Here is a 25,282-nt window from a genome sequence, read left to right on the forward strand (position 1 = left end):
TCTAGCCTTCCAGCAGTGGCTGGAAGGAAGGCAGATCCGAATTCAGTCGGACAACTCCACAGCGGTGGCATACATCAACCACCAAGGGGGGACACGCAGTCGGCAAGCCTTCCAGGAAGTCCGGCGGATTCTGATGTGGGTGGAAGCCACAGCCTCCACCATATCCGCAGTTCACATCCCCGGCGTAGAAAACTGGGAAGCAGACTTCCTCAGTCGCCAGGGCATGGACGCAGGGGAATGGTCCCTTCACCCAGACGTGTTTCAGGAAATCTGTCGCCGCTGGGGGGTGCCGGACGTCGACCTAATGGCGTCACGGCACAACAACAAGGTCCCAACCTTCATGGCACGGTCTCGCGATCAAAGAGCGCTGGCGGCAGACGCCCTAGTGCAAGATTGGTCGCAGTTCCGGCTCCCTTATGTGTTTCCACCTCTGGCACTCTTGCCCAGAGTGCTTCGCAAGATCAGATCCGATTGCAGCCGCGTCATACTTGTCGCCCCAGACTGGCCGAGGAGGGCGTGGTATCCGGATCTGTGGCAGCTCACGGTCGGCCAACCGTGGGCACTCCCAGACCGACCAGACTTACTGTCCCAAGGGCCGTTTTTCCATCGGAATTCTGCGGCCCTGAACCTGACTGTGTGGCCATTGAGTCCTGGATCCTAACGTCTTCAGGATTGTCCCAAGGGGTCGTTGCCACCATGAGACAGGCTAGGAAGCCCACGTCCGCTAAGATCTACCACAGAACGTGGAGGATATTTTTATCCTGGTGCTCTGCTCAGGGAGTGTCTCCCTGGCCATTTGCATTGCCTACCTTTCTTTCTTTCCTGCAATCTGGGTTAGAAAAAGGTTTGTCGCTCGGCTCCCTTAAAGGTCAGGTCTCGGCGCTATCCGTCTTTTTTCAGAGGCGTTTGGCACGCCTTCCTAAGGTGCGCACGTTCCTACAGGGGGTTTGCCATATCGTACCCCCGTACAAGCGGCCGTTAGATCCATGGGATCTGAACAGGGTACTAGTTGCCCTCCAGAAGCCGCCCTTCGAGCCTCTGAAGGAGGTTTCACTTTCTAGACTATCACAGAAAGTGGCTTTTCTGGTAGCGATCACATCTCTTCGGAGAGTGTCTGAGCTGGCAGCACTATCATCCAAGGCTCCCTTCCTGGTCTTCCACCAGGACAAGGTTGTGCTGCGCCCTATTCAGGAGTTTCTCCCGAAGGTGGTATCCTCTTTTCATCTTAATCAGGATATCTCTTTGCCTTCGTTTTGTCCTCATGCAGTTCATCGGTATGAGAAGGATTTACATTTGTTAGATCTGGTGAGAGCACTCATAATCTACATTTCCCGCACGGCGCCCTTGCGCCGTTCGGATGCACTCTTTGTCCTTGTCGCTGGTAAGCGCAAAGGGTCGCAGGCTTCTAAGGCCACCCTGGCTCGATGGATCAAAGAACCAATTCTTGAAGCCTACCGTTCTGCTGGGCTTCCGGTTCCATCAGGGCTGAAGGCCCATTCTACCAGAGCCGTGGGTGCATCCTGGGCATTACGACACCAGGCTACGGCTCAACAGGTGTGCCAGGCAGCTACCTGGTCGAGTCTGCACACTTTCACCAAACATTATCAGGTGCATACCTATGCTTCGGCGGACGCCAGCCTAGGTAGAAGAGTCCTGCAGGCGGCAGTTGCCTCCCCGTAGGGGAGGGCTGTCTTGCAGCTCTAACATGAGGTATTTCTTTACCCACCCAGGGACAGCTTTTGGACGTCCCAATCGTCTGGGTCTCCCAATAGAGCGCCGAAGAAGAAGGGAATTTTGTTACTTACCGTAAATTCCTTTTCTTCTAGCTCTTATTGGGAGACCCAGCACCCGCCCTGTTGTCCTTTGGGATTGTTGGTTTGTTTGCGGGTACACATGTTGTTCATGTTGAACGGTTTTCAGTTCTCCGATGTTACTCGGAGAGAATTTGTTTAAACCAGTTATTGGCTTTCCTCCTTCTTGCTTTTGCACTAAAACTGGTGAGCCAGTGATCCCACTGGGGGTGTATAGCCAGAAGGGGAGGGGCCTTACACTTTTTAGTGTAATTGCTTTGTGTGGCCTCCGGAGGCAGTGCTATACACCCAATCGTCTGGGTCTCCCAATAAGAGCTAGAAGAAAAGGAATTTACGGTAAGTAACAAAATTCCCTTCTTTTTTTCTTCAACAATCTTTAATAGCAATGTTCACTGATTAAAAAATGCATAAAAACACAGTGAGCAAAACCACAGCAAAACGCATGCGCTTTTGCCGCGGGTGCGTTTTTGTGCATTTTTTCAAAAACGCAGCATCAAAAAAGCGCATTGTGTGAACTTAGCCATATAGGTAATATCACTAGCCTCCGTGATCAGTACAATTGTCAACTAATATTGAGCCTAGAGATAAGGGCTTACCCAAGACAAAGGTGGTTCAGGGGAGCCAGTCCAGGAGGACAATTGTACTGATTACTGACGCTGGTGATACTACCTATATAGATTCATTTACCTTATCTCACAGCCTGTGATCCTTTCTACTTTTACCCTTTATATTATGAGCCTTGGCTGTAGCTTTATGCAGGGAGTTGTGGCATTATCATACTTGAGCAGGCCCTTCTTCCTGGTCAGATGCAGAGCTGTATCCCTATCCTTGCAAGAATTCGTGCCAGGAAGGGCCTAGAGGTTGCGCCCGGAGCGTGAAGCAGTGTGGGAACTCTTTGAGCCCGCTCCACTGCAAAGGTTGCGGAAAAGTCATTTCGCAGATTGGTATTGAGCAATTCCTCCAGAAACTGCCAGGCATCTGACCCTTCGAGCGCTCTGGGAGATCTATAACACGGGTGTTGTTCCGACGTATTCTGTTCTCTAAGTCGTCTGCTTTCTGACGCCAGGCGTTCATGGGTCCCGCCACCTTGGTTAGTTCAGATGACATAGGGGTTACAGTATCCTTGAGGTGGGATATCCTGGTCTTGGCCTCTGTAATTTGGCCCCTCAGGGCCTGCAGGTCTTGCAGGAACAGTCCCACTTCAGAGGTCACCTCTTCTATTTTCCCTGACAGCGATGACTTGCATAGAGATATGGCCTGGAGTAGTTGCTCAAACACCTGTTTGAGGGTCAGGTCCACCTCCCCCTGCACCCCACTATCAGGAGAGTGAGATCTGCGACTGTCCATGCCCTTATCAGGTGTGGAGGGGTTTCATCTCAGGGCCTGTGGTGTGTCTGGGGGTTCCCCTCTGGCAAACCCCTTCAGTTGATCAGCTGCGCTGTTATTTTTGGAGGGACACACGGTGTGTGGTGGAAGCAGCCGAGGGGCAGATGTGACGGTGTCCCTTTTTAAGAGCAAGGCAGTCCCCTGGTCCCTTTAGCAACTAGGGGGTCAGGGCCCCAAGGGAGGGCTAAGTGTGCAGGTGAGGGCCCAAGTTATGTTAAGCCCTGTATTCCAGCAGTGCAGGAGTGGGGGGGGGCAGATCCCGATTACCCCCCCCCTCCCCCCTCTTTATAATCCAGCAGGAGGAGAGCAAAATGCTCTGCCAGACACTGCAGAGCAACAAACTGTGTCCCCCAGGAAGTACTTCTGCTCCACTGTCAGTGGCATCCACCCTGTATCCAGGGTCTACTCCCAAGATTTTGGCTCCAGAGCAGGTCCCCGCATGCAGGGGAAGAGATAAAGTGAAAATGGCCGACGGCATGGCACTAATGGAGGAGGGGAAGATGCAGGGCCCATCTTTCAATGCACCCATCGCTGGTCCCTGTCCTCCGATGCCTGGGTCCCCAGATGTCATGCCGCCGGGAGGAGGGAAGGAATTTTCTGTTGTGGCTGGGGCTCCCTCACAGCACACGTCCAAGATGGCCACCGACCTGTGCTGGTGAGCCGCTTCCCCGCCGGATTGCGTGAGAGTCTCATCGGGCCGGAGAATCCACTCTGCTCCACTGAAGCCCAGGGGTATATCCACTTTTAGGAGACTGCTGCCGGGGAAGGAGAGGCCGCACACCCGGAAGATTACCGCAGGATAAGGTCAGGATACTGGGAGCTCAGTCTCCATGCAGCTGCTCTCCATGCTCCATCACTCTGCCCCGCCCATCAAGCTCATATATTACCCCATTTGCCACCACACCAGGGCAACGGGATGAGATGGGGAGAAGCGCCAGGATTGGCGCGTCTAGTGAATGTGCCACTTCTGGGGCAGCTGCGGCTCTCTATTTTTAGGGTGGAGAGGGTCCAATAATCATGGACCTCCTTAGTCTGAGCCTACCAGACCACAGCTGTCCGCTTTACCTTGGCTGGTGATCCAATTTGGGAGGGACTCCACGTTTTTTTTTTTTTTGTTTTAATTAACTAACTTATTTAATTTAAAATAATAGCGTGGGGTGCCCTCTGTTTTGGATTACCAGCCAAGATGGAGCTGAGAGCTGCGGTCTGCAGGCTGCCGCTGTCTGCTTTTCCTTAGCTGGCTACAAAAAATAGAGGGGACCCCCACCTCTTTTGTGTTTTTTGTTGTTTTTTTTGGTGGGGGGGATAATGAATTTGTTGCTAAAAACATGGCTGAACACCCTTTAATGCCACATGAAAGGCACTAAAGGGTGCAAGATTACAAAATGCAGTGGAGTGGGACATTATATATGTGTTTCCATCTATCCATGTTTTGACTGTATGTAACCCTGCCTCCGTGTTTTTTTTTGTTTTTTTTTGCGATCACACGGATGTACAATGGACCATATACGGAACGGATGCGGTAGTCGCATCGTCTGGTCCCATCGTGTAGTTGGATCGTGTAGTCAAATCCTCTGGTCCCCTTGTGTGGTCTCTTTGTTTGGTCCCATCGTCTGGTGCCATCCTACAGTTGCATCATCTGGTCCCCTCGTGTAGTCCCACTACCCAAAATTCAGCTTTTACTCTAGGATGTTAAAAGTTCTGATGCATAAACAAAACCTGCTCATGTTTATCATGGTGTACACTCACAGAACAGATTTAGTTTTGTATTCTGCTCTTGAAAAATGAAGGTTGCACAGTGATTGGTTGCTATGCGTAATTTTTTTTATTTTTTTCACATTAAATTTAATACATTTACGCCATTTATCAAATGTTCTACAGGTATAGATAAACTTTCCGGTTCTATTAAAGCAGGAGTATTTTGCGGACTAATTTGTCAGAGGGATGTATCTTATCTGCTAGAAAAGCCCCTACATTGGGTAGAGTTTTGTCGCTTAGCCTGGTAAGGAATATGAAATGCAGTAATACGTGGTTGGAAACGTACAGTTTTTATAAACTTGGGTCACACAGATGAACATGTTGCAGATATGTTTGTAAAATGAATGAAATCAATAATGCTATTGACGGGTAAGGTTTATAAATTGAAACAGTTTATGAATTGTAACTGGATGTATGTAGCCTATCGTATTGTAATGATTGCAACGTATATTATATTGGATGCACAACCTGCAAACTGAAACTGAGAATTCGGGAACACATTAGGGACGAGGCCAATTCTGAAGAGACAAATCCTTCTAATGCATCTAAACATTTATGCTCGCATGCAGGTGATACTTCATCTCTCCCTTTGTGCTATTGAATGGGTTAATAGGTCGGCGCACAGGTGGTGAATGGAGAAGAGCCCTTTGGAATAAGGAAGCATATGGGCTCTTCATGCTGAATACTGTCTACCCTGTAGGACTGAACGAGATCAGATCTGATTTTACACCATTGAGTTCTATATATGGGTGTTGTCTTTGTATTTCCCATGTGTGTGTTAATTAATTGTGTAATTATGTATGTATACATTAGATTTTATATAGTCATTCAGGCATTGACTAAAGGCCATGGAGGCCAGAAATGCATTGCCAGAGTGATGTTTTTCTTTTCTTTTTTTTATTTATTTTCTGTATCTAATGTCCACCAACCTTGCTTTCCTGAATTCAATTACTTTCTAGTTTTATTGGGCATCCTGGTGCTGGTCTTTCTTTTTGCTTGGACGTTCATTACGTTGGCGCTTCTGACCGTGCGTTAACAGTTGAGCTGATTAGTTCGTTGTGTTCCCATCTGTTTAAATGCTGCTGCTTGGCAGGATTAACAACGAAAGTATGGAAAGTGGACCAGGTCTTGTCCCTCCAGTAGTACTCCCTATTCTTCCCCAAATGTTAACATTAAATTAAAATATGTCCCAAATATATATGTATATTACAGTACAGACCAAATGTTTGGACACCCCTTCTCATTGAAAGAGTTTTCTTTATTTTCATGACTCTAAAAATTGTAGATTCACATTGAAGACATCAAAACTATAAATGAAAACATGTGGAATGAAATACTAAAGTGTGCAACAACTAAAAATAATATGTCTTATATTCTAGGTTCTTCAAAGTAGCCGCCTTTTGCTTTGATTACTACTTTGCACACTCTTGGCATTCTCTTGATAAGCTTCAAGAGGTAGTCACCAGAAATGGTTTTCCAACAGTCTTGAAGGAGTTCCCAGAAATGCTTAGCACTTGTTGGCCCTTTTACCTTCACTCTGCGGTCCAGCTCACCCCAAGCAATCTCGATTGGGTACAGGTCTGGTGACTGTGGAGGCCAGGTCATCTGGTGTAGCACCCCATCACTCTCCTTCTTAGTCAAATAGCCCTTACACAGCCTGGAGGTGTTTGGGGTCATTGTCCTGTTGAAAAATAAATGATGGTCTAACTAAGCGCTAACCGGATGGAATAGCATGCCGCTGCAAGATGCTGTGGTAGCCATGATGGTTCAGTATGCCTTCAATTTTGAATAAATCCCCAACAGTGTCACCATCACACCTCCTCCTCCATGCTTTACGGTGGGAACCAGGCATGCAGAGTCCATCCGTTCACCTTTTCCACAAAGACACGGTGGTTGGATCCACAGATATTAAATTTGTACTCATCAGACCAAAGCACAGATTTCCACTGGTCTAATGTCCATTCCTTGTGTTCTTTAGCCCAAACAAGTCTCTTCTGCTTGTTGCCTGTCCATAGCAGTGGTTTCTTAGCAGCTATTTTACCATGAAGGCCTGCTGCACAAAGTTTCCTCTTAATAGTTGTTCTAGAGATGAGGTGTGTCCAAACTTTTGATCTGTACTGTCTATGTATGTATGTGTATGTATGTGTATGTGTGTGTGTGTGTGTGTGTGTGTGTGTGTGTGTGTGTATATATATATATATATATATATATATATGTATATATGTATGTAAGTGGCAAACAGTAGTTTATATATATATATATATATATTTATATATATATATATATATATTTATATATATATATATATATATATATATATATGTATCTGTAAATATATTTTTTTTTTTATGTTCAGGGACATATTCTTGTTTCTCCACTTATAAGCCACCTCTCACCCTGCTTCCTGAACTGAACTTATCATTCACTCTGCTAAAATCTGTCTTGGCAGACTGTCTTGTTTTGACCAGCTTACTACAGATATGGATTACAGCAGCCTATTAACTTATATTGAAATGGCAAGATTTGAGTTAGAAAGGTACTGACACTCACTGACCGGTGCCGCTGCTTGCTGCGAACTGTTTAATTCATCCCAGAGTTGGATTTACAGCCACACAGCTCAGTACTGCCTATGTGTGTGCATGTGTCCGTTCCATTTGCTGTCCCTGTGCTTTCCATGCGAGATCCAGATAGCACATGTACAGCATGAATTTGTAAACCTGTCTCCGGCGCTGCTAATAAATGTCCACGCTGAGTGCAGTGAATATGCAATGAGCATAATGACCGGGCCCGGAAGCAACAGCAGAGGCAGAAACAGCTGTGCCGGAGACAGGTACAGTAGGGAAAAAAAAGTATGTCAGCCACAAATTGTGCAAGTTCTCCCACTTAAAAAGATGGGGCCTGTAATTGACATCATAGGTAGACCACAACTATTAGGGTAAGTTCACACACTGCGTTTTTCGTGGCGTTTTTGCGCGTTTTACGGGTGCGTTTTTGCTCAGAAAACTGCATGACTTTGCTTCCCCAGCAAAGTCTGAGTTTTCATTTTTGCTGTCTGCACACAGCGTTTTTTTTTAGCTGCGTTTTTGTGGTGCCCATAAAAACGCTGCATGTCAATTAATTATTTTTGTGTTTTTCACTGCGTTTTCCACCCATTGAATTCAATGAGATGTTCAAAAACGCAATGAAAAACACAAATTGCAAATATAGCTGCGTTTTAGTGCGTTTCTGTGATTAAAAACGCAGCTATAAATGCAAGGGGTGGGTAGTAAAGTGACATGTACAGGAAGAGGATTCCTTCTGTCAGTAAACACAGAAGCGTGAATCCTCCCGATACCGCCACCGCTGCTTCCACCTCCCGTCCTGCGCCATGTCCGCTCCCGTGTGGCGCCATGGCCGGGTGGGAGGTGGAAGCAGCTGCGAAATCAAACGTGAACAGTAGAAAAAAAAAATGTCATACTCGCCTGTCTGCAGACTCCCGGTGCCATGTCCGCTCCCAGCTCCTCTTCCGGTACCACCACCCCCGCTCCGGCTGTGTGCCGACTCCCTGGCAGCATGTCCGATAGCTGCAGGACCTGGCGGTGATCACCTGATGCATCAGCTGATCATAATTCTCGCGATGGCGCCGACTTTTTACCGCCCAACTGGCTTAAACTATCAGCTTATGCCGACAGGAGACTTCATCAGCTGATTACCGGCAGCTTCCGGTGCGATCGGACGGGAGTCTGCACATAAGTGAGTATTTTTTTTTTTTTTTGCACTGATGCATCAGCTGATTATATAAACGGCTTTTATACAATCAGCTGCTGTGTCATGTGATTCACGTCCTTGAACCTGACACATCATCTGATCGCTTTGCCTTCCAGCAAACCGATCAGATGATATTGGATCCCGGATTGGACGGCACGGGACCCTGACCTAGGATTACTGCGGAGGGGGGTTCTTTATGCCAATAAAGATGGAGTCACTGTTTTATTTCTAATAAAAATATTTTTCTCTGTTTGTTTTTTTTTTTTTTTTTATCTTTACTAGAAATTCATGGTAGCCATGTCTAATATTGGCGTGACACCATGAATTTCGGGCTTAGGGCCAGCTGGTAATATACAGATAGCCCTAACCCCATCATTACCCAGCGAGCCACCCAGCATCAGGGCATCTGGAAGAGTTGGATACAGCGCCAGAAGATGGCGCTTCTGTGAAAGCGCCATTTTCTGGGGTGACTGCGGACTGCAATTCACAGCGGGGGTGCCCAGGAAGCTTGGGCACTCTGCACTGCGGATTCCAATTCCCAGCTGCCTAGTTGTACCTGGCTGGACTCAAAAATTGGGCAAAGCCCACGTCATTACTTTTTTTTTTTTTACAAATTATTTTGAAATTCATGAAATAATTAAAAAAATATAGTTTTGGTTCCCAGCCGGGTACAAATAGGCAGCTGGGGGTTGGGGGCAGCCTGTACCTGCCTGATGTACCTGGCTAGCATACAAAAATAAGCCCACATCATTTTTTGGGGGGGCAAAAACTCCTGCATACAGTCCTGGATGGAGGATGCTGAGCCTTGTAGTTCTGCAGCTGCTGTCTGCTCTCCTGCATACACTATTGGATGGAGGATGCTGAGCCTTGTAGCTCTGCAGCTGCGGTCTGCTCTCCTGCATACACTATTGGATGGAGTATGCTGAGCCTTGTAATTCTGCTCCCCCTTCCTCTCCCTCCAGCATACAGCCTTGGATGGAGCATGCTGAGCCTTGTAGTTCTGCAGCTGTTTGCTCTCCTGCATATACTAGCGGAGAATAAAGAACAGATTGAAGACGGAAATGACATCAACCTTTTTTCTTTTCTTTTTTTTTTTTCAACAATCTTTAATGGCATTGTTCACTGATAAAAAACGCATAAAAACGCAATGCGCAAAAATGCAGCCATAAACGTGGTAAAACACATGCGTTTTTTAACGCAGGTGCATTTTTTTGCGTTTTTTGCCGCAAAAAAACGCACAAACGCAGCGTCAAAAAAACGCAGTGTGTGAACTTAGCCTTAGAGACAAAATGAGAAAAAACAAAAACGAAAATCGCCTTGTCTGGTTTGGCAAAAATTTTCTTTGCAAATTATGGTGGACAATAAGTATTTGGTCAATAACAAAAGTTCATCTCAATATTTTGTTATATATCCTTTGTTGGCAATGACAGAGGTCAAATGATTTCTGTAAGCCTTCGTAGGTTGGCACACACTGTTGGTGGTATGTTTTCCATTCCTCCATGCAGATCTCCTCTAGAGCAGTGATATTTTGGGCCTGTCACTGGGCAACACAGACTTTCAACTCCCTACAAAGGTTTTCTATGGGGTTGAGATCTGGAGACTGGCTAGGCCACTCCAGGACCTTCATATGCTTCTTATGAAGCCACTCCTTTGTTGCTCTGGCGTTGTGCTTGGGATCATTATCCTGCTGAAAGACCCAGCCACATTTCATCTTCAATGCCCTTGTTGATGGAAGGAGGTTTGCACTCAAAATCTCACGATACATGGCCCTATTCATTCTTTCATATACACGGATCAGTCGTTCTGGTCCCTTTGCAGAGAAACATCCCCAAAGCTTGATGTTGCCAACCCCATGCTTCACAGTAGGTATGGTGTGCTTTGGATGCAACTCAGCATTCTGTCTTCTCCAAACACGACGAGTTGTGTTTCTACCAAACAGTTCTAGTTTGTTTTCATCAGACCATATGACCTTTTCTGAATACTCTTCTGGATTATCCAAATGCTCTCTAGCAAACATCAGATGGGCCAGGACATGTACTGGCTTAAGCAGGGGAACACATCTGTCAGTGCATGATCTGAGTCCCTGGAGGTGTGTACTGTGTTACGGATGGTAGTCTTTGTTATGGTGGTCCCAGCTCTATGCAGGTCATTCACTTGGTCCCCCCGTGTGGTTCTGGGATTTTTGCTCACCGTTCATGTGATCATTTTGACCCCACGGGGTGAGATCTTGCGTGGAGCCCCAGATTGAGGGAGATTATCAGTGGTCTTGTATGTCTTCCATTTTCTTATTATTGCTGCCACAGTTGATTTCATCACACCAAGCTGCTTGCCTATTGCAGATTCAGTCTTTGCAGCCTGGTGCAGGGCTACAATTTTGTTTATGGTGTCCTTCGACAGCTCTTTGGTCTTCACCATAGTGGAGTTTGGAGTGTGACTGTTTGAGGCTGTGGACTGTTATGCGAGAGCCAGAAATATTGCATGTTTTTAGTTGACTAAATACTTATTTTCCACCATAATTTGCAAAAAAAAATAAAAATCTTTGCCAAATCACACAAGGTGATTTTTCTGGATTTGTTTTCTCATTTTGTCTCTCATAGTTGTGATCTACCTATGATGTCACTTACAGGCCTCTCTCATCTTTTTAAGTGGGAGAACTTGCACAATTGGTGGCTGACTAAATAATTTTTTTTTTTTTACCCACTGTAAATATAAATGTTTATTTTTATGTGACGTGTCTGGTCTGGTACCTGTCAGATGGATCACATCCGTGTGTGGTCCGTGTAACATCTGTGCTGCTGGCAGAAAACGGACATGTCTCCGTGTGGAGCACACGGACACAGTCCATGTGAAAACATAGGCATGTGTGCAGACCCGTTGATTTTAATGAGTCTATGTGCGTCCTTGTCTCTGGTACGTGACATAATGGACATCATGTACTGGAGACACGAATGTGAGGAGGCCTTAGAGGGAGAGTCCACAAAATAGAAAACTGGTGAAGACGCAGGTTTATAGTCATAAAATGGCCAGAAATGGGGTTCTTCATGTACGCACTTCCACTTATCCTGAACAGTCACCTGAAATGGTAGGCACGCTTTTATGAAAAACGTAAAGAATTAGGTTTTTGTTGTGTTTTTGTTTTTTGTTTTTTTTTGTTTTGTTTGTAATCCTTTTGGACTTGGATTGTGTCAGATTCTTAAACTTATTCAGGAATGGGACTAGGCAGCAATACCATAGACAACCCATGGACAAGGTCACCACTTCCTGGAAAGCATTTTTATTTGTCTTTTTTTCTTACTTTTACAGGAAACTAAAGAGGACTATGTCTTTGAATGTGAGAACGGTACTCCTTTCCAGAAAGCAAAGCTAACCGTTTTTCAGAATGTAGGCAATCCTTTGTATTTTGGTAAAATGCATGCGTCTACGGGTGATGAAGATGATCCCTTCCACAGCCCTCATTCCCAGTGAGTATAATCCGTTATGATTTCTAAGGGTGGGATTCCACTTATGAGAGACCCGAGCGTATTTTGCAGCGCATCTCCCGGGACGGCCTGCCTCTTTCCCGACAGGAGCATCTCAGCTGCATAGAAATAGATGCAGCTGACCCGCTCCTGTCGGGAGAGAGTCAGGCCGTCCTGGGAGATGCGATGCAAGATACACTCGAGTCTCTCGCAAGTGGAATCCCACTCTAATAGTGAGAATTTTCACCCAAAATGCAGAAACTGCAAAATATAAGTAACCGGCTTTAACCGATATTGTAATATTGAGTTAGGGGAGGACAGCCGTATGGGTTGTGTTTAGTGAATTTGCGCCACTTCCATTCCTTACTGGTGTACGGCCAATTGTGTTGAGAATATTGTAGATAATTTTTATCCAGACAATACCTCAATTAATATATCTAAAAACACACCTTTATTCCTAAATTCATTAAAAGTCACATACAATCCCACACCGTCAACACATAACACGATAGGAACAGGACCATATAGAGCTGTTAGCAATTAAATACAGATATTCAATTGAGATAATAAACCAACATTAGCTGATAAATAGAGATGGAGGATTGGATTCTAGATAGACCCTAACTAATTCTCTCCACTACCTATCAATGGAGATAAAACGTGCCTTGCATGCACCCTAAAGGTAAATTGGTGCCCCCAATCCTCCAACTCTATTTATCAGCTAATGTTGGTTTATTATCTCAACTGAATATCTGTATTTAATTGCTAACTGCTCTTTATGGTCCTGTTCATATGGTGTTGTGTGGTGTGGGATTGTATGTGTCTTTTAATGAATTTAGAAATAAAGGTGTGTTTTTATACAGTGCCTACAAGTAGTATTCAACCCCCTGCAGATTTAGCAGGTTTACACATTCGGAATTAACTTGGCATTGTGACATTTGGACTGTAGATCAGCCTGGAAGTGTGAAATGCACTGCAGCAAAAAAAGAATGTTATTTCTTTTTTCTTTTTTTTTTTTTTTAAATTGTGAAAAGTTTATTCAGAGGGTCATTTATTATTCAACCCCTCAAACCACCAGAATTCTGTTTGGTTCCCCTAAAGTATTAAGAAGTATTTCAGGCACAAAGAACAATGATCTTCACATGTTTGGATTAATTAGCTCTTTTTCCAGCCTTTTCTGACTAATTAAGACCCTCCCCAAACTTGTGAACAGCACTCATACTTGGTCAACATGGGAAAGGCAAAGGAGCATTCCAAGGCCATCAGAGACAAGATCGTGGAGGGTCACAAGGCTGGCAAGGGGTACAAAACCCTTTCCAAGGAGTTGGGCCTACCTGTCTCAACTGTTGGGAGCATCATCCGGAAGTGGAAGACTTATGAAACTACTGTTGGCCTTCCACGGCCTGGACAGCCTTTGAAAGTTTCCACCCGTGCCGAGGCCAGGCTTGTCCGAAGAGTCAAGGCTAACCCAAGGACAACAAGGAAGGAGCTCCGGGAAGATCTCATGGCAGTGGGGACATTGGTTTCAGTCAATACCATAAGTAACGTACTCCACCGCAATGGTCTCCGTTCCAGACGAGCCCATAAGGTACCTTTACTTTCAAAGCGTCATGTCAAGGCTCGTCTACAGTTTGCTCATGATCACTTGGAGGACTCTGAGACAGACTGGTTCAAGGTTCTCTGGTCTGATAAGGCCAAGATCGAGATCTTTGGTGCCAACCACACATGTGACGTTTGGAGACTGGATGGCACTGCATACGACCCCAAGAATACCATCCCTACAGTCAAGCATGGTGGTGGCAGCATCATGCTGTGGGGCTGTTTCTCAGCCAAGGGGCCTGGCCATCTGGTCCGCATCCATGGGAAGATGGATAGCACGGCCTACCTGGAGATTTTGGCCAAGAACCTCTGCTCCTCTATCAAGGATCTTAAATTGGGTCGTCATTTCATCTTCCAACAAGACAACGACCCAAAGCACACAACCAAGAAAACCAAGGCCTGGTTCAAGAGGGAAAAAATCAAGGTGTTGCAGTGGCCTAGCCAGTCTCCTGACCTTAACCCAATTGAAAACTTGTGGAAGGAGCTCAAGATTAAAGTCCACATGAGACACCCAAAGAACCTAGATAAATTGGAGAAGATCTGCATGGAGCAGTGGGCCAAGATAACTCCAGAGACCTGTGCCGGCCTGATCGGGTCTTATAAAAGACGATTATTAGCTGTAATTGCAAACAAGAGTTATTCCACAAAATATTAAACCTAGGGGTTGAATAATAATTGACCCACACTTTTATGTTGAAAATTTATTAAAATTTAACTGAGCAACATAACTTGTTGGTTTGTAAGATTTATGCATCTGTTAATAAATCCTGCTCTTGTTTGAAGTTTGCAGGCTCTAACTTATTTGCATCTTATCCTGAGAATAAAGTGGACCCATCACTGGTCCCTTTCGTTGTGTTCCTTTCAATGTTTTTCCTACCCCAGTCATCCTGTTAAATGCAGCAGAGACAGTTGGCCAAAGGTGGAAAAAAATGCAGACTATTACACCACGGCTGCTTCCATTTCATTTTCAGAATTGGTAGGGGGCCCAGACTTTCACTGATCAAAAAGTGATAGCTAGCCATGTCTTCTTGTTGTTAAATATTAGTTTTCTCATCTCACTGTATGTAATATATGCATTTATTATTGTGTCTGAAACTTTGCACTTTTACTAGTGACTAACACTTTGATTTTGTTTTTTTGTTTTTTTTTTCCCTTCTCAGATTTCTTATTGGATCGAAAAATGATATTGAACGGTGAGTAACTTATTATGCCCCTTGTAAATAACCTCATGTACAAAAAATTTCAGCTGTGTCCGCCATAATTTTTTTTTATTAAAAACCATCTTCCACTGTAATTATTAAAGGGGTGGTCCAATATATACATTCCTTTTCATCCTAAATCCCTATTTATTTGATGCCATAATCTAAACTAGTCTCTAATTTAGTTCAATAAAAAATGTGGTATCCTTCCCTATCTATACTATGTAATTTGGTTTTCGCCCCCCCCCCCCCCCCCCCACTTTCCGCACCCTTTGTCCCCTCCCTAAAACAAGGCATTATCAGTGACCTTCGTTTTCAGGGGTTGGGCTAGTCTGCGCAGTGTGCACAATGACAGAACACGCTCTTTCACTGGCTCGGATCAGCTGTAACGAGTTGGCAACAGAGCACAACGGCCATGTGCATTGTCAGAATAACTGGTGGGCAGAGACCAGCGCCTCCCCCATAAGTGACATCAAGCCAATGAGAGAGTGCACTGTCGTACACAGCTCACATTGTGCACTAAACCAGCCTCTGAAATGAATGTCATTGAGGACTCTTCAGGGATGAGACCCAGGCTGCACAGTGACCACAGCAAAAACCAATTAACCAAAAAAATTGTAAATATGTTAGAGGTATAATTATGCAAACCATAGAAAAAAAACCCTCTAAAAAAACCTAACATTTATTGAATTATGCTAAAATCATAAGCAAACAAATCCAAACAACAAGTGATGTGTAAAATCTACTCAAGGGCCACTCAGTGGACCAACTGCGAGAGCGGTGGGAATCAGTAATACCTGTGAGGAATAGGGATGCTTGCTTATCACAGCTAGGGTGGTCTGGACAGTACCCCATTGATGCCTCACGAGGACTAACTGATTTTAGGTCCCGTTTAGGCATGTTTAATGGTATTTGACGGCATTCTCAGGTGGCCGTTTACTAGAAAGTTTTTCAGTCCTGTTACCCCTGATGAACCCCAGATGTGAAGGGAGGAAATGTTGGGACATTGTTGATTCTATTTAGGGAAATATCTTGGCTCGTTAGATACTCCTTTTGGATCTCCATGGAGCCGCTAAGTATCTCCTTTTGTAGGGCCATGCTTTATTGTATTTATTTTATATTCCTGTCTTTTTGTCCTCTGTTGGGGAATCATGTTTTTTTATCAACTACCTGTGTCTCGTTTTGTCTTCTGATGGGGATATATATAGTTCTTTCTGGTAACCTATATCTTATATCTGTGACCTATTGATGTATCAACCTAATGAATGTGTCTGTTTATATGCACCCGCACATTTTGAGGTTTTTGGTGGGACGCACAACATCTAGTGGTAGGCTGGGGGTTATTAGGGACAGCCACTGAGGAACGGGGGCTCCGGAAAAATTAGGGTGGTTCAACCTCCATTGTCAGGCAGCGGTAACTGTAGGGCTAGGCTCATGACCTTCTCAGATATAAGTAAGGATCTGTTGGATCTGAAACGCGTTATCTGTTTCCCTTTTAATAAGAGTCCTAACCATGGAATTTTAAAATGTGAAATAAAGCTTTGGAATTTTTTATAGTTTGTGATTGCTGGATTTTTCTTGGACTTTTTTTTTGTTTCCTTGACCTTAATATCTTGATTGGTTGCTTAATCCCTATTCCTCACAGGTATTACTGATTCCCAGCCCTATCGCAGTTGGTCCACTGAGTTGCCCTTGTGTATATTTTACACATCACTTGTTGTTTGTTTGGATTTGTTTGCTTGGGATATTAGCATAATTCAATAAATATTATTAGCTTTTTACAGTGACCACAGCCTCTGCTCCCTAATGATGATTGGTTTCTCAAACAAAGTGTCATCAAAAAGGAATTAAGAAAAAATAGGATAGGGTATTTCATTCAAATATATTAGAAAATGGACTTGATTATGGCACAAAATAGGGATTGAAGATGAAAATTAATTTGTATTTCTCTGACGCCTCATTGGGGGACACAGGACCATGGGTGTTATGCTGCTTATCCATAGGAGGACACTAAGTAGATGCAAAGATGTTGGCTCCTCCCCTGCAGTATACACCCCCTGGCCCAGCCAGGCTACTTCAGTTTTAGCTTAGTGTCTATAGGAGGCACATCTCCGCAGACTACTGCAGCAAGAATTTTTTGTTTTTAGAGGGCGACGGTTCCTTCGGGGACCGATTTCCCAAAACCATCAACAGGCGGGAACGCAGAGTGTCGCCTCCCCGTACCCCCTCCTACGACGCTGGATCCTGGGCTGTTACTCACTGTACGACAGGTCTCATGGCACTGATTTTCCAGAGCCCAGAGCAGATGAAAACTTCCTCAGTCCCTCTTGCAGGCTCTGAGTTGATACTTGCTCCGCACCAGTGTGACCAGACTGCCATCTCCACAGGAGTTGAGGTGCGATCATTCCGATTTTTCCAGAGCGCATGAAAAACTTTCTCAGTCCCTCTTGCAGGCTCTGAGTTGATACACGCTCCTCACCAGGGTGACCAAGCCCAGGAGGCATCAGACTGCCATCTCCACAGGAGTTGATATCCTTCTGATTTTTCCAGAGCAGATGAAAAACTTCCTCACTCCCTCTGGCAGGTTCTGAGTTGATACACGCTCTGTGACAGGGCACAGCAGACAGGAATTGGCGCAAAGGTCACACTGACTGGATGCACATGGGCTAATTGCAGACTCCTACATAGCATTCCACCTGTGGCGGGGGGGAGGGGACAGCTCCCAGGACTCAGTGCAGCCGCAGCTGTGGTAGACTTATAGAAGTTTTTTCTGTCCACCATTATTGTGCAGGGCTGGAGGGGGGAAGGGGAGTCCCTTCCCACCATTTTCTTTATATTATATTTTCTCATGCCTTCTTGTCAGAGCTAAGCCCTGTCCCCTCCGACACGTAATAAGCCACGCCCCATCACGAAAGCGCGCGTAACCCTCCTCACACAGGATCTGCAGAGCATTGCTCCCTCTTGTTGTGATCAGAGCCAGTGGGTGTCTCTCAGAGCTGTCTTCCTCCTTCCCACAGGAACTGGGACACAGGAGAAGGGGGGGGAAGGGCCATCAGGTTCTGGGTGAGTTATATCCTCACTTGCATATTAGCTCTGCAGAGCATTGCTCCCTCATTACAATCAGAGTTTGTGGCTCATCAGCCAGAGGCTGCAGTCACGTTTTATGCCCTGCACAACTACAGCAACAACTACAAGACTTTAAATGCATCCTGCCACGCTGAGCTACTAGGGGATGATAGCACCTCTTCCTTCTGTGAGTCCGGTGCCCCTGTAGCTCCACCCCCCCCACCGCAGCAACCGCTGCCAGCCCAGAGCCTACGGCTCCCAGTCCCCTGGAATGGGCACAGTTCCCAGAACCTGGTGCTGGCTATGCAACATCGTCCTCACACCCCTCGGGGCCCCTGGACAGAATGCAGCCTGATGACACCTCTATAGAGGGTCCTTCTGATAAGAATCAGCCCTCTGCTTCACCGGTTGCAGATCAGAAAAAGGGCATGACCCCCATGGTTCTCCCTCTGGGGTACACGGGGTTCTCCCACGTGTTCCGCGGTCTCTGAGGAGCCGGAGGAAGGGGAATGATGTTTGTACCGGGATGATTCCTTGGTTTCAACCTCCCCGAGTGATCAAGCTGCAATGGACTCCCTTATTGCAGCAATCAACCAAAACTCTGCATGTGAAAGATCTCCCACACACTACTGACCCTGCGGTCTCCTTTAAAAGGGTGAAGAAACCTCAAAAAAAAAAAAAAAAGTTTTTGACGCCGCTTCGGTATCTGTAAACTCATGGAGTCCCGGTACCCCTTTGGCTTAGCTGTCTCTAAGGGCTGGGCCGATCCGGCCTCGGTGGACCCTCACCTGGCTCCGCCTGCCTGAAGGACCCTCCTGTCTTTTACTTGATGGATCCTCCTTCAAGGACCCGACGGACAGACAAGTGGAGCAGCTCGATCGCTCCGCCTTGAGGCTGCGGGTCCCTCTCCCCTTCCGTGTGGGTCGCACAGGCACCAGGACTACCAGTTTCCCTCAGACCCTCACAGATGTAACAGTTCACATTGCTGCGGCGGCAGAGTACCTCATGCAGGCCTCCCTCGACGCTGCTACCTGCGCAGTTATTGCCGCCTCAAATACCATAGCCATCAGTAAGGCCCTCTGGTTCCGATAATGGAGAGCGGACTCTGTCTCTAAGAAGCCTCTCACAGTACTCCTTTCCAGACCGATGGTGTGTCGATCGTCTGGACAGGCTCTTTTTTTTTTTTTTTTGTCTTGACGCCACGGGAGGGAAAGAGTACCTCCCTCCCCTAACTCTAGCCCAGGATGTTTTTTACTAGACACGCAGGGCCCGACCTTCTCAACCCTCCTCGAGTCCACCTCGTCCTGGCAGTCTAGACAAAGACCGAGGAGTCTCGTCCTCCTCCATCTGGGCTGCCGTCTCAGACCCCAAATGGGTGCGATATCTTGTGTCTTCTGGTTACCACATTGAATTCCGAACTCGATCCCCTGGTCAGTTTTTTCTCTCAAACCCCCCCCCCTCCAAAGGCTCCAAAACACCGCGAGGCCTTCTCCTCAGCAATCCACTCCCTCCAAACGGCGGGGGTGATGGTACCTGTTCCGGACGGCGAGAGGTTCAAGGCCTTCTACTCCAACCTCTCGTGGTCCCCAAAAAAGGACGGGTCAGTTCGACCCATGCTGGACCTCTAACACCTGATCAAACATGTGCACGTAAGGAGATTCCGAATGGAATTCCTAGGGTCCATTTTTACCTTTATGGTCGAAGGAGAATTCCCTGCCTCCCTAGCTATCAGGGACGCGTACCTGCACATACCCATCGCTCCAGCTCGCTAAAAGTTTCTCCACTTCGCTGTTCAGGACTTCTTTTTTTCATTTGTGGCCCTACCCTCGGCTCTGCCACATCACCAAGGGTCTTAACAAAGGTCCGCGACCGCCGTGAGTGCCCTTCACGCCAAGAGAGTGGCTGTTCTGCCTTGCTTGGATGACCTCACCATCAAGGGTTCAACCAGCGTGCGGATCTCTGTGGGCACCCTATCCCGCTTAGGGCGGCTTCTGACTCCAGTCAAATCATCCCCGGTCCCGTCAAAATCCGTCACCCCCCTGGGCATGTCCCTGGACACCCTTCGGGGCTTGATATTTCTCCCTCAAGACAAGGCGACCGCTCTACAACAAGCGGTACACTGCCTTCTACATACTCCTCTCGCTCCATACGATTCAGTATGAGAGTGCTAGGTAGGATATCGGCGGCTATAGTTAGTGCTGCTCGCTTAGCCACACCACCGCCCACTGCAGCTTGCGCTTCTAGCTGCCTGGGACAAGAGCCCTTTTTTCCTTGGACGAACTTTTCACCTGACACCTTCAGTCAGGTATGCGCTTTGCTGGTGGCTTCAGTCCTCTTCCATATCGAGAGGGAGTTTTTCTCCCCCAAGTGGACTGGCTACTCCTGACTACGGACGCCAGCCTCTTAGTCTGGGCAGCAGCGCACTGGCTCCAGACTGATTGGGGACGTTGGACGCCCCAGGAGTCTTCCCTTCCCAGAAATCATCCCGAAAATCAGCGCGATCTTTCTCGCGCTCAGGTCATTCCCCCCTTCTGCTAGCATGTCGTTTGATTCGGGTCCAATTGGACAATGCAACAGGTGTGGCCTAGATCAATCTGCAGGGAAGTACCAGCAGCAAGACAGCTTATCTCGAGGTACTCAGGATCCTCACTTGGGCCGAATCGACGGGGGTCTGTTTTCAGCGTTACACATACCGGGAGTAGAGAACTGGGCGGCGGACCTTCTAAGTCACCAAGGACTGGCCGCCGAAGAGTGGTTTCTCCACCCAGAAGTGTTCCCACACATCTGCACTCGCTGGGGTACACCAGACGTGGATCCAATGGCCTCAAGGTTGAACACAAAGGTACCCACGTTCTTAGCCAGGTCACGTGATCCACAGTCCATCGGCGCGGATTCTCTAGTCTCCTGAAGTCGCTTCCGTCTACCTTGCATGTTTTTTGCCTCTGCCCCTGCTGCCGCGAGTAATCAGGAAGATCAAGGCAGAAGGAGTCCCGGTGATACTAATAGCACCGGACTAGCCTAGGTGCGCCTGGTATGCCGAATTAGTACAATTGCTCATGGCGCCTCGTAAGCATCCCAGACCTGCTGACCCAAGGGCCCATTTCCCATCAGAACTCCAGAGCCCTGAAGCTGATGGCCTGGCCATTGAGACCTGGACTTTAACAAGAGCGAGATTCTCTCCCGTGGTCATCTCCACCATGTACAGTGCCCGAAAGCCGGCCTTCATCCCGTATTTACCACCGTACGTGGAAAACTTATTTTTCCCAGTGCAGGGAATCTAATGTCCAACCTATGCCTCTGGCGATCCCCAGAATTCTTGATTTTATTTTTGCAGTCAGGTTGCAAAAGGGGTTGCCCCTCAGCTCCCTTAAGGGGCAGGTTTCATCACTCTCAATATTCTATCAATACCGCCTAGCTTGCAATCCGCAAGTTTAGACTTTCCTCAAGGGCGTTTCCCATCTAGTTCGGACGGTATCCAGAGGTCCCCCTTTGAACCTCTTAAGGAATCTTCTCTTGCTCTTCTCTCCTGGAAGGTAACATTCTTAGTGCCGATTACGTCCATCAGACACGTTTCGGAACTGGCAGCACTCTCTTGCCGCGAACCCTTTCTGATCTTTCATCAGGACAAGGTGGTTCTACGCCCCCTAATGTATTTTCTTCCGAAGGTTACTTCCCCGTTTCATATGAACGAGGACATTGTTCTGCCTTCCTTTTGTCCACCCAGTCCATAGGGTGGAAAGGTTCCTATATTCGCTAGACCTTGTGAGGGCTCTCAGATATTATGTACGCAGGACAGCCCCTTTAGGAACATGGACTCCTTGTTCGTCATTCCTGAAAGGCCTAAGAAAGGAGAGGCAGCTTCATAGGCAACGCTGGCTCGCTGGATTCGCTCTGCGATCCAGGAGGTCTACCACTTGAAACTCAAGCCCATTCCTAGTGGGCTGCGGACTCATTCCATGCGAGCAGTTGCTGCCTCTTGGGCATCAGGCTTCAGTGGAACAGGGGTGTAAGACTGCGACCTGGTCTTGCCTACATACTGTTTCAAAGCATTACCGAGTCCATACCCAGGCTTCGGCTGAGGCGAACCTAGGTAGGAAAATTCTGCAAACGATAGTGGAGCACCTATCTGAGTAGGCGCTCCTGGCTATCTGGGACTGGTTCCTAGTCCTTGGGTTGCGTTGTTTGTTTACCCACCCAGGGACTGCTTTTGGACGTCCCATGGTCCTGTCCCCCAATGAGGCGTCAGAGACAAACGGATTTTTGTGTACTCACCGTAAAATCGTTTTCTCTTAGCCATCATTGGGGGACACAGCACCCTCCGTGTTGCCCTGTTGGGCCTTAGCTTTTTTCTGTCTCAGTACTTTTTTATGAGTATTCACTCACGTTTTTTGTTACTTGTTCTCCTACTGCTTGTGTACTAAAACTGAAGTAGCCTGGCTGGGCCAGGGGGTGTATACTGCAGGGGAGGAGCTAACATCTTTGCATCTACTTAGTGTCCTCCTATGGATAAGCAGCATAACACCCATGGTCCTGTGTCCCCCAATGATGGCTAAGAGAAAACGATTTTACGGTGAGTACACAAAAATCCGTTTTTTGGTCCACCCCTTTAATAATCTCATGCACTTGTGAGAGTTGCATTCGCTAAAGTATCTAATTGTCTCCTAATAGAGTTGTCAGTCAGTACCAGGACTTATTAAAAAATGAATCCAAAGGGTTAGTCAAGATGACGTACAACACAGGAGGACTGTCCAGCCACAATCCTCTCTCTCCAGGCAAGGAAATAGAGGTATGTGTCAGGTTTCTATTGTGATTTGCACTTTTACATGTCCTTCATTAGTAATGTACTAGCAATGATTTTGTTGTTTAGTCTGATGGTATCACTGGCTCCGTCCAGTCCTCTATGCTGGGAAAAGGTGTGAAGCACAGACCACCCCCCATCAAACTTCCATCCAACTCCGGGAGCAATTCTTCTGGTAAAAATCTATTCTATTTTACTCTCCATTTTACTTTAATCAGGGAATTATGAAATGATATCTGAGTATTGGTTTAGTACTTATAAGGCCTTATCTACAATTGTGGCCTCTGTTTGTTTGTTTTTTTTCCCCCTCATACCGAAAAACTAAAGCACATAACATGAACAGTCAGTTGCTAACAAATCGCTGCTGCCGGCAATTCCGCAACTTCCGCTGATGTCACGTGAAGAGCTGCAACCTCTTTTCTGGTTTGCTCTGTAGATGGTGTGAATGCCAATGTCGTACTGATTGACATCCGGCTCTCCGCTACCTAACTAGGGAGGGGCGGCTATTTATCAGCATGATGTCGGCAGTCTCGTCCCATCTAGAGAGCAGCGTAGAAGAAGAAGAGGTGCTCTGTTGACATGAAGCAGCTGACTGACCGACAGGAGAGGTCAATGTCCGCTTTGTGCCACCGGGTACAACAGGCAGGTAGTTGCCTCTGTTAGCAACTACTTGGTTATTAGTTTATTTGCAACGAGTAAAAAAAAAAAAGTCCCGGACCACCTTCAAGTTTACAATATAGAGAGCCAAATTCTTGCACTGCCTCCCCCTTCCTATGTGCATTCGATAGAGAAGACGTTTATTATTCCCATTGGTTCAGGCTCTACTTTTTGGACTATGATCTCTCAGGCATTTATGAAATATGATTTTAATATAGGGGTATTACCATGGAAGACATTCCTGGCATAAGTTGTATTGTGGCCTTGAGGAATGATACAACATGAGAATGTGGCTCTCGGACCAGAGAAGGTTGTGCGCCATTGTTCCATACTCATACAGTAATGTTGTATGACTCCGTGCAGGCCCTAACCTACTATAAGTACTAGATAATAAATGCTGCTGGGAGTTAATTTTGCAAGGAGTTTTCTCGAAGGCCCTGTTCACACTGCATTTCTGCAGTGCATTCAAGGGTAGACTTTGTTTCGGAGCCTGTCTGAAAAAACACACACACTTACCGAAAAAAACCACACAAACTGAGCTCACTTGTACTCCGTCAATGTCATTACAGTATGTAGACTGTTGGGATGGTTCATCTGAATCCCATTATTAGGGTGACTAAGGTGGAACCCAAAAATACACTGCATAAATGCAGTTTGAGCAGGGCTGAAGGGTAGGATCTCCCCACAATTCTCATCGCCACACGACATGCAGCATCTAAAGGCTCCCATGATTTAATGAAAAGAAATAAAAAAATAAATATACAGTATATTATAATATTGCGTGTATGTGTGTATATATATATATATATATATATATATATATATATATATATATATATATGTGTATATGTATATATATATATATATATCTCTATATATATATATATATATAATTGCCTTATTCTGTCTGTCTATCTGTCTGTCTATCTGTCTGTCTGTCATGCTCCAAAATTGTGTCCTTACGGTGACACAAAGCTGATTGGCCGCTGGGCTCGCCATGGCCCCGCCCCACCACACAGATTGGCCGCTCGCCCAGGCTGCGCCCCCACACGGATTGGCCAGCCGCTCGCCCAGGCTCCGCCCCCCCCACAGATTGGCCTCTCGCCCCGGCACCCTGCAGGCATTGGCAATTCGGCCACGCCACGCCCCGCCCCCCTCACGCAACGCACGCTAGCTCTGGCCCCGCCCACCTCCCCCCCGCGCATTCCCCGAACTGACACGGCTGTCACGGAGGTGAGTACTGTACTCCCCCCCCCCCCCCCCCCCCCCGTCCCCCATCCCCCGCTCGCACGGGAGTGGTGTGGGCTCCCGTGCGAAAGGGGGACGGGATGCGTTGGCATGCTTACAAGCGCATCAAGGTCCTGCAGCGGCGGATCCACACGCACAAGATCCACACGCACACACATAACAGCACACACATCAGATCACACTCACTCACACACACACCTCACACACACATCACACACACATCACATCGCATCCACACACTCACAGCATCCGGCGATATCGCTTGCTTCTCGGCCTCGATACTGTGCTGTTGTGACCTTCCAGGACCTGACGGAGGATCACATGACCAGAAGCATGTGGTATCTCCGGATGTTGTGACTGTGAGCGCGTATGTGCGATATCGTCAGTGTCTGTGTGTGTGAGTGTATGCGATCGGGTGTGTGTGAGTGTCGGGATCGGGTGTGTGTGAGTGTCGGGATCGGGTGTGTGTGAGTGTCGGGATCGGGTGTGTGTGAGTGTATGCGATCGTGTGTGTGAGTGTCGGCAGAGGAGCACGGCGTGCTGGAGGAGGCTGGG

The 25,282-nt window shown here is 46.9% G+C and overlaps 1 protein-coding gene across 1 annotated transcript in view; it reads left to right on the forward strand.

The window, feature by feature from the left end:
- Positions 1-25,282, forward strand: part of SUPT20H (SPT20 homolog, SAGA complex component) — a 192,520-nt gene that overhangs the window by 122,146 nt on the left and 45,092 nt on the right. The window contains 4 exon segments of the mRNA XM_075337317.1: positions 12,006-12,163; positions 14,920-14,952; positions 22,693-22,810; positions 22,892-22,997. Coding sequence (XP_075193432.1) covers positions 12,006-12,163; positions 14,920-14,952; positions 22,693-22,810; positions 22,892-22,997 — 415 coding nt within the window.

Source organism: Anomaloglossus baeobatrachus, chromosome 2 (assembly GCF_048569485.1).
Source record: "Anomaloglossus baeobatrachus isolate aAnoBae1 chromosome 2, aAnoBae1.hap1, whole genome shotgun sequence".
Taxonomy (NCBI): Eukaryota; Metazoa; Chordata; class Amphibia; order Anura; family Aromobatidae; genus Anomaloglossus; species Anomaloglossus baeobatrachus.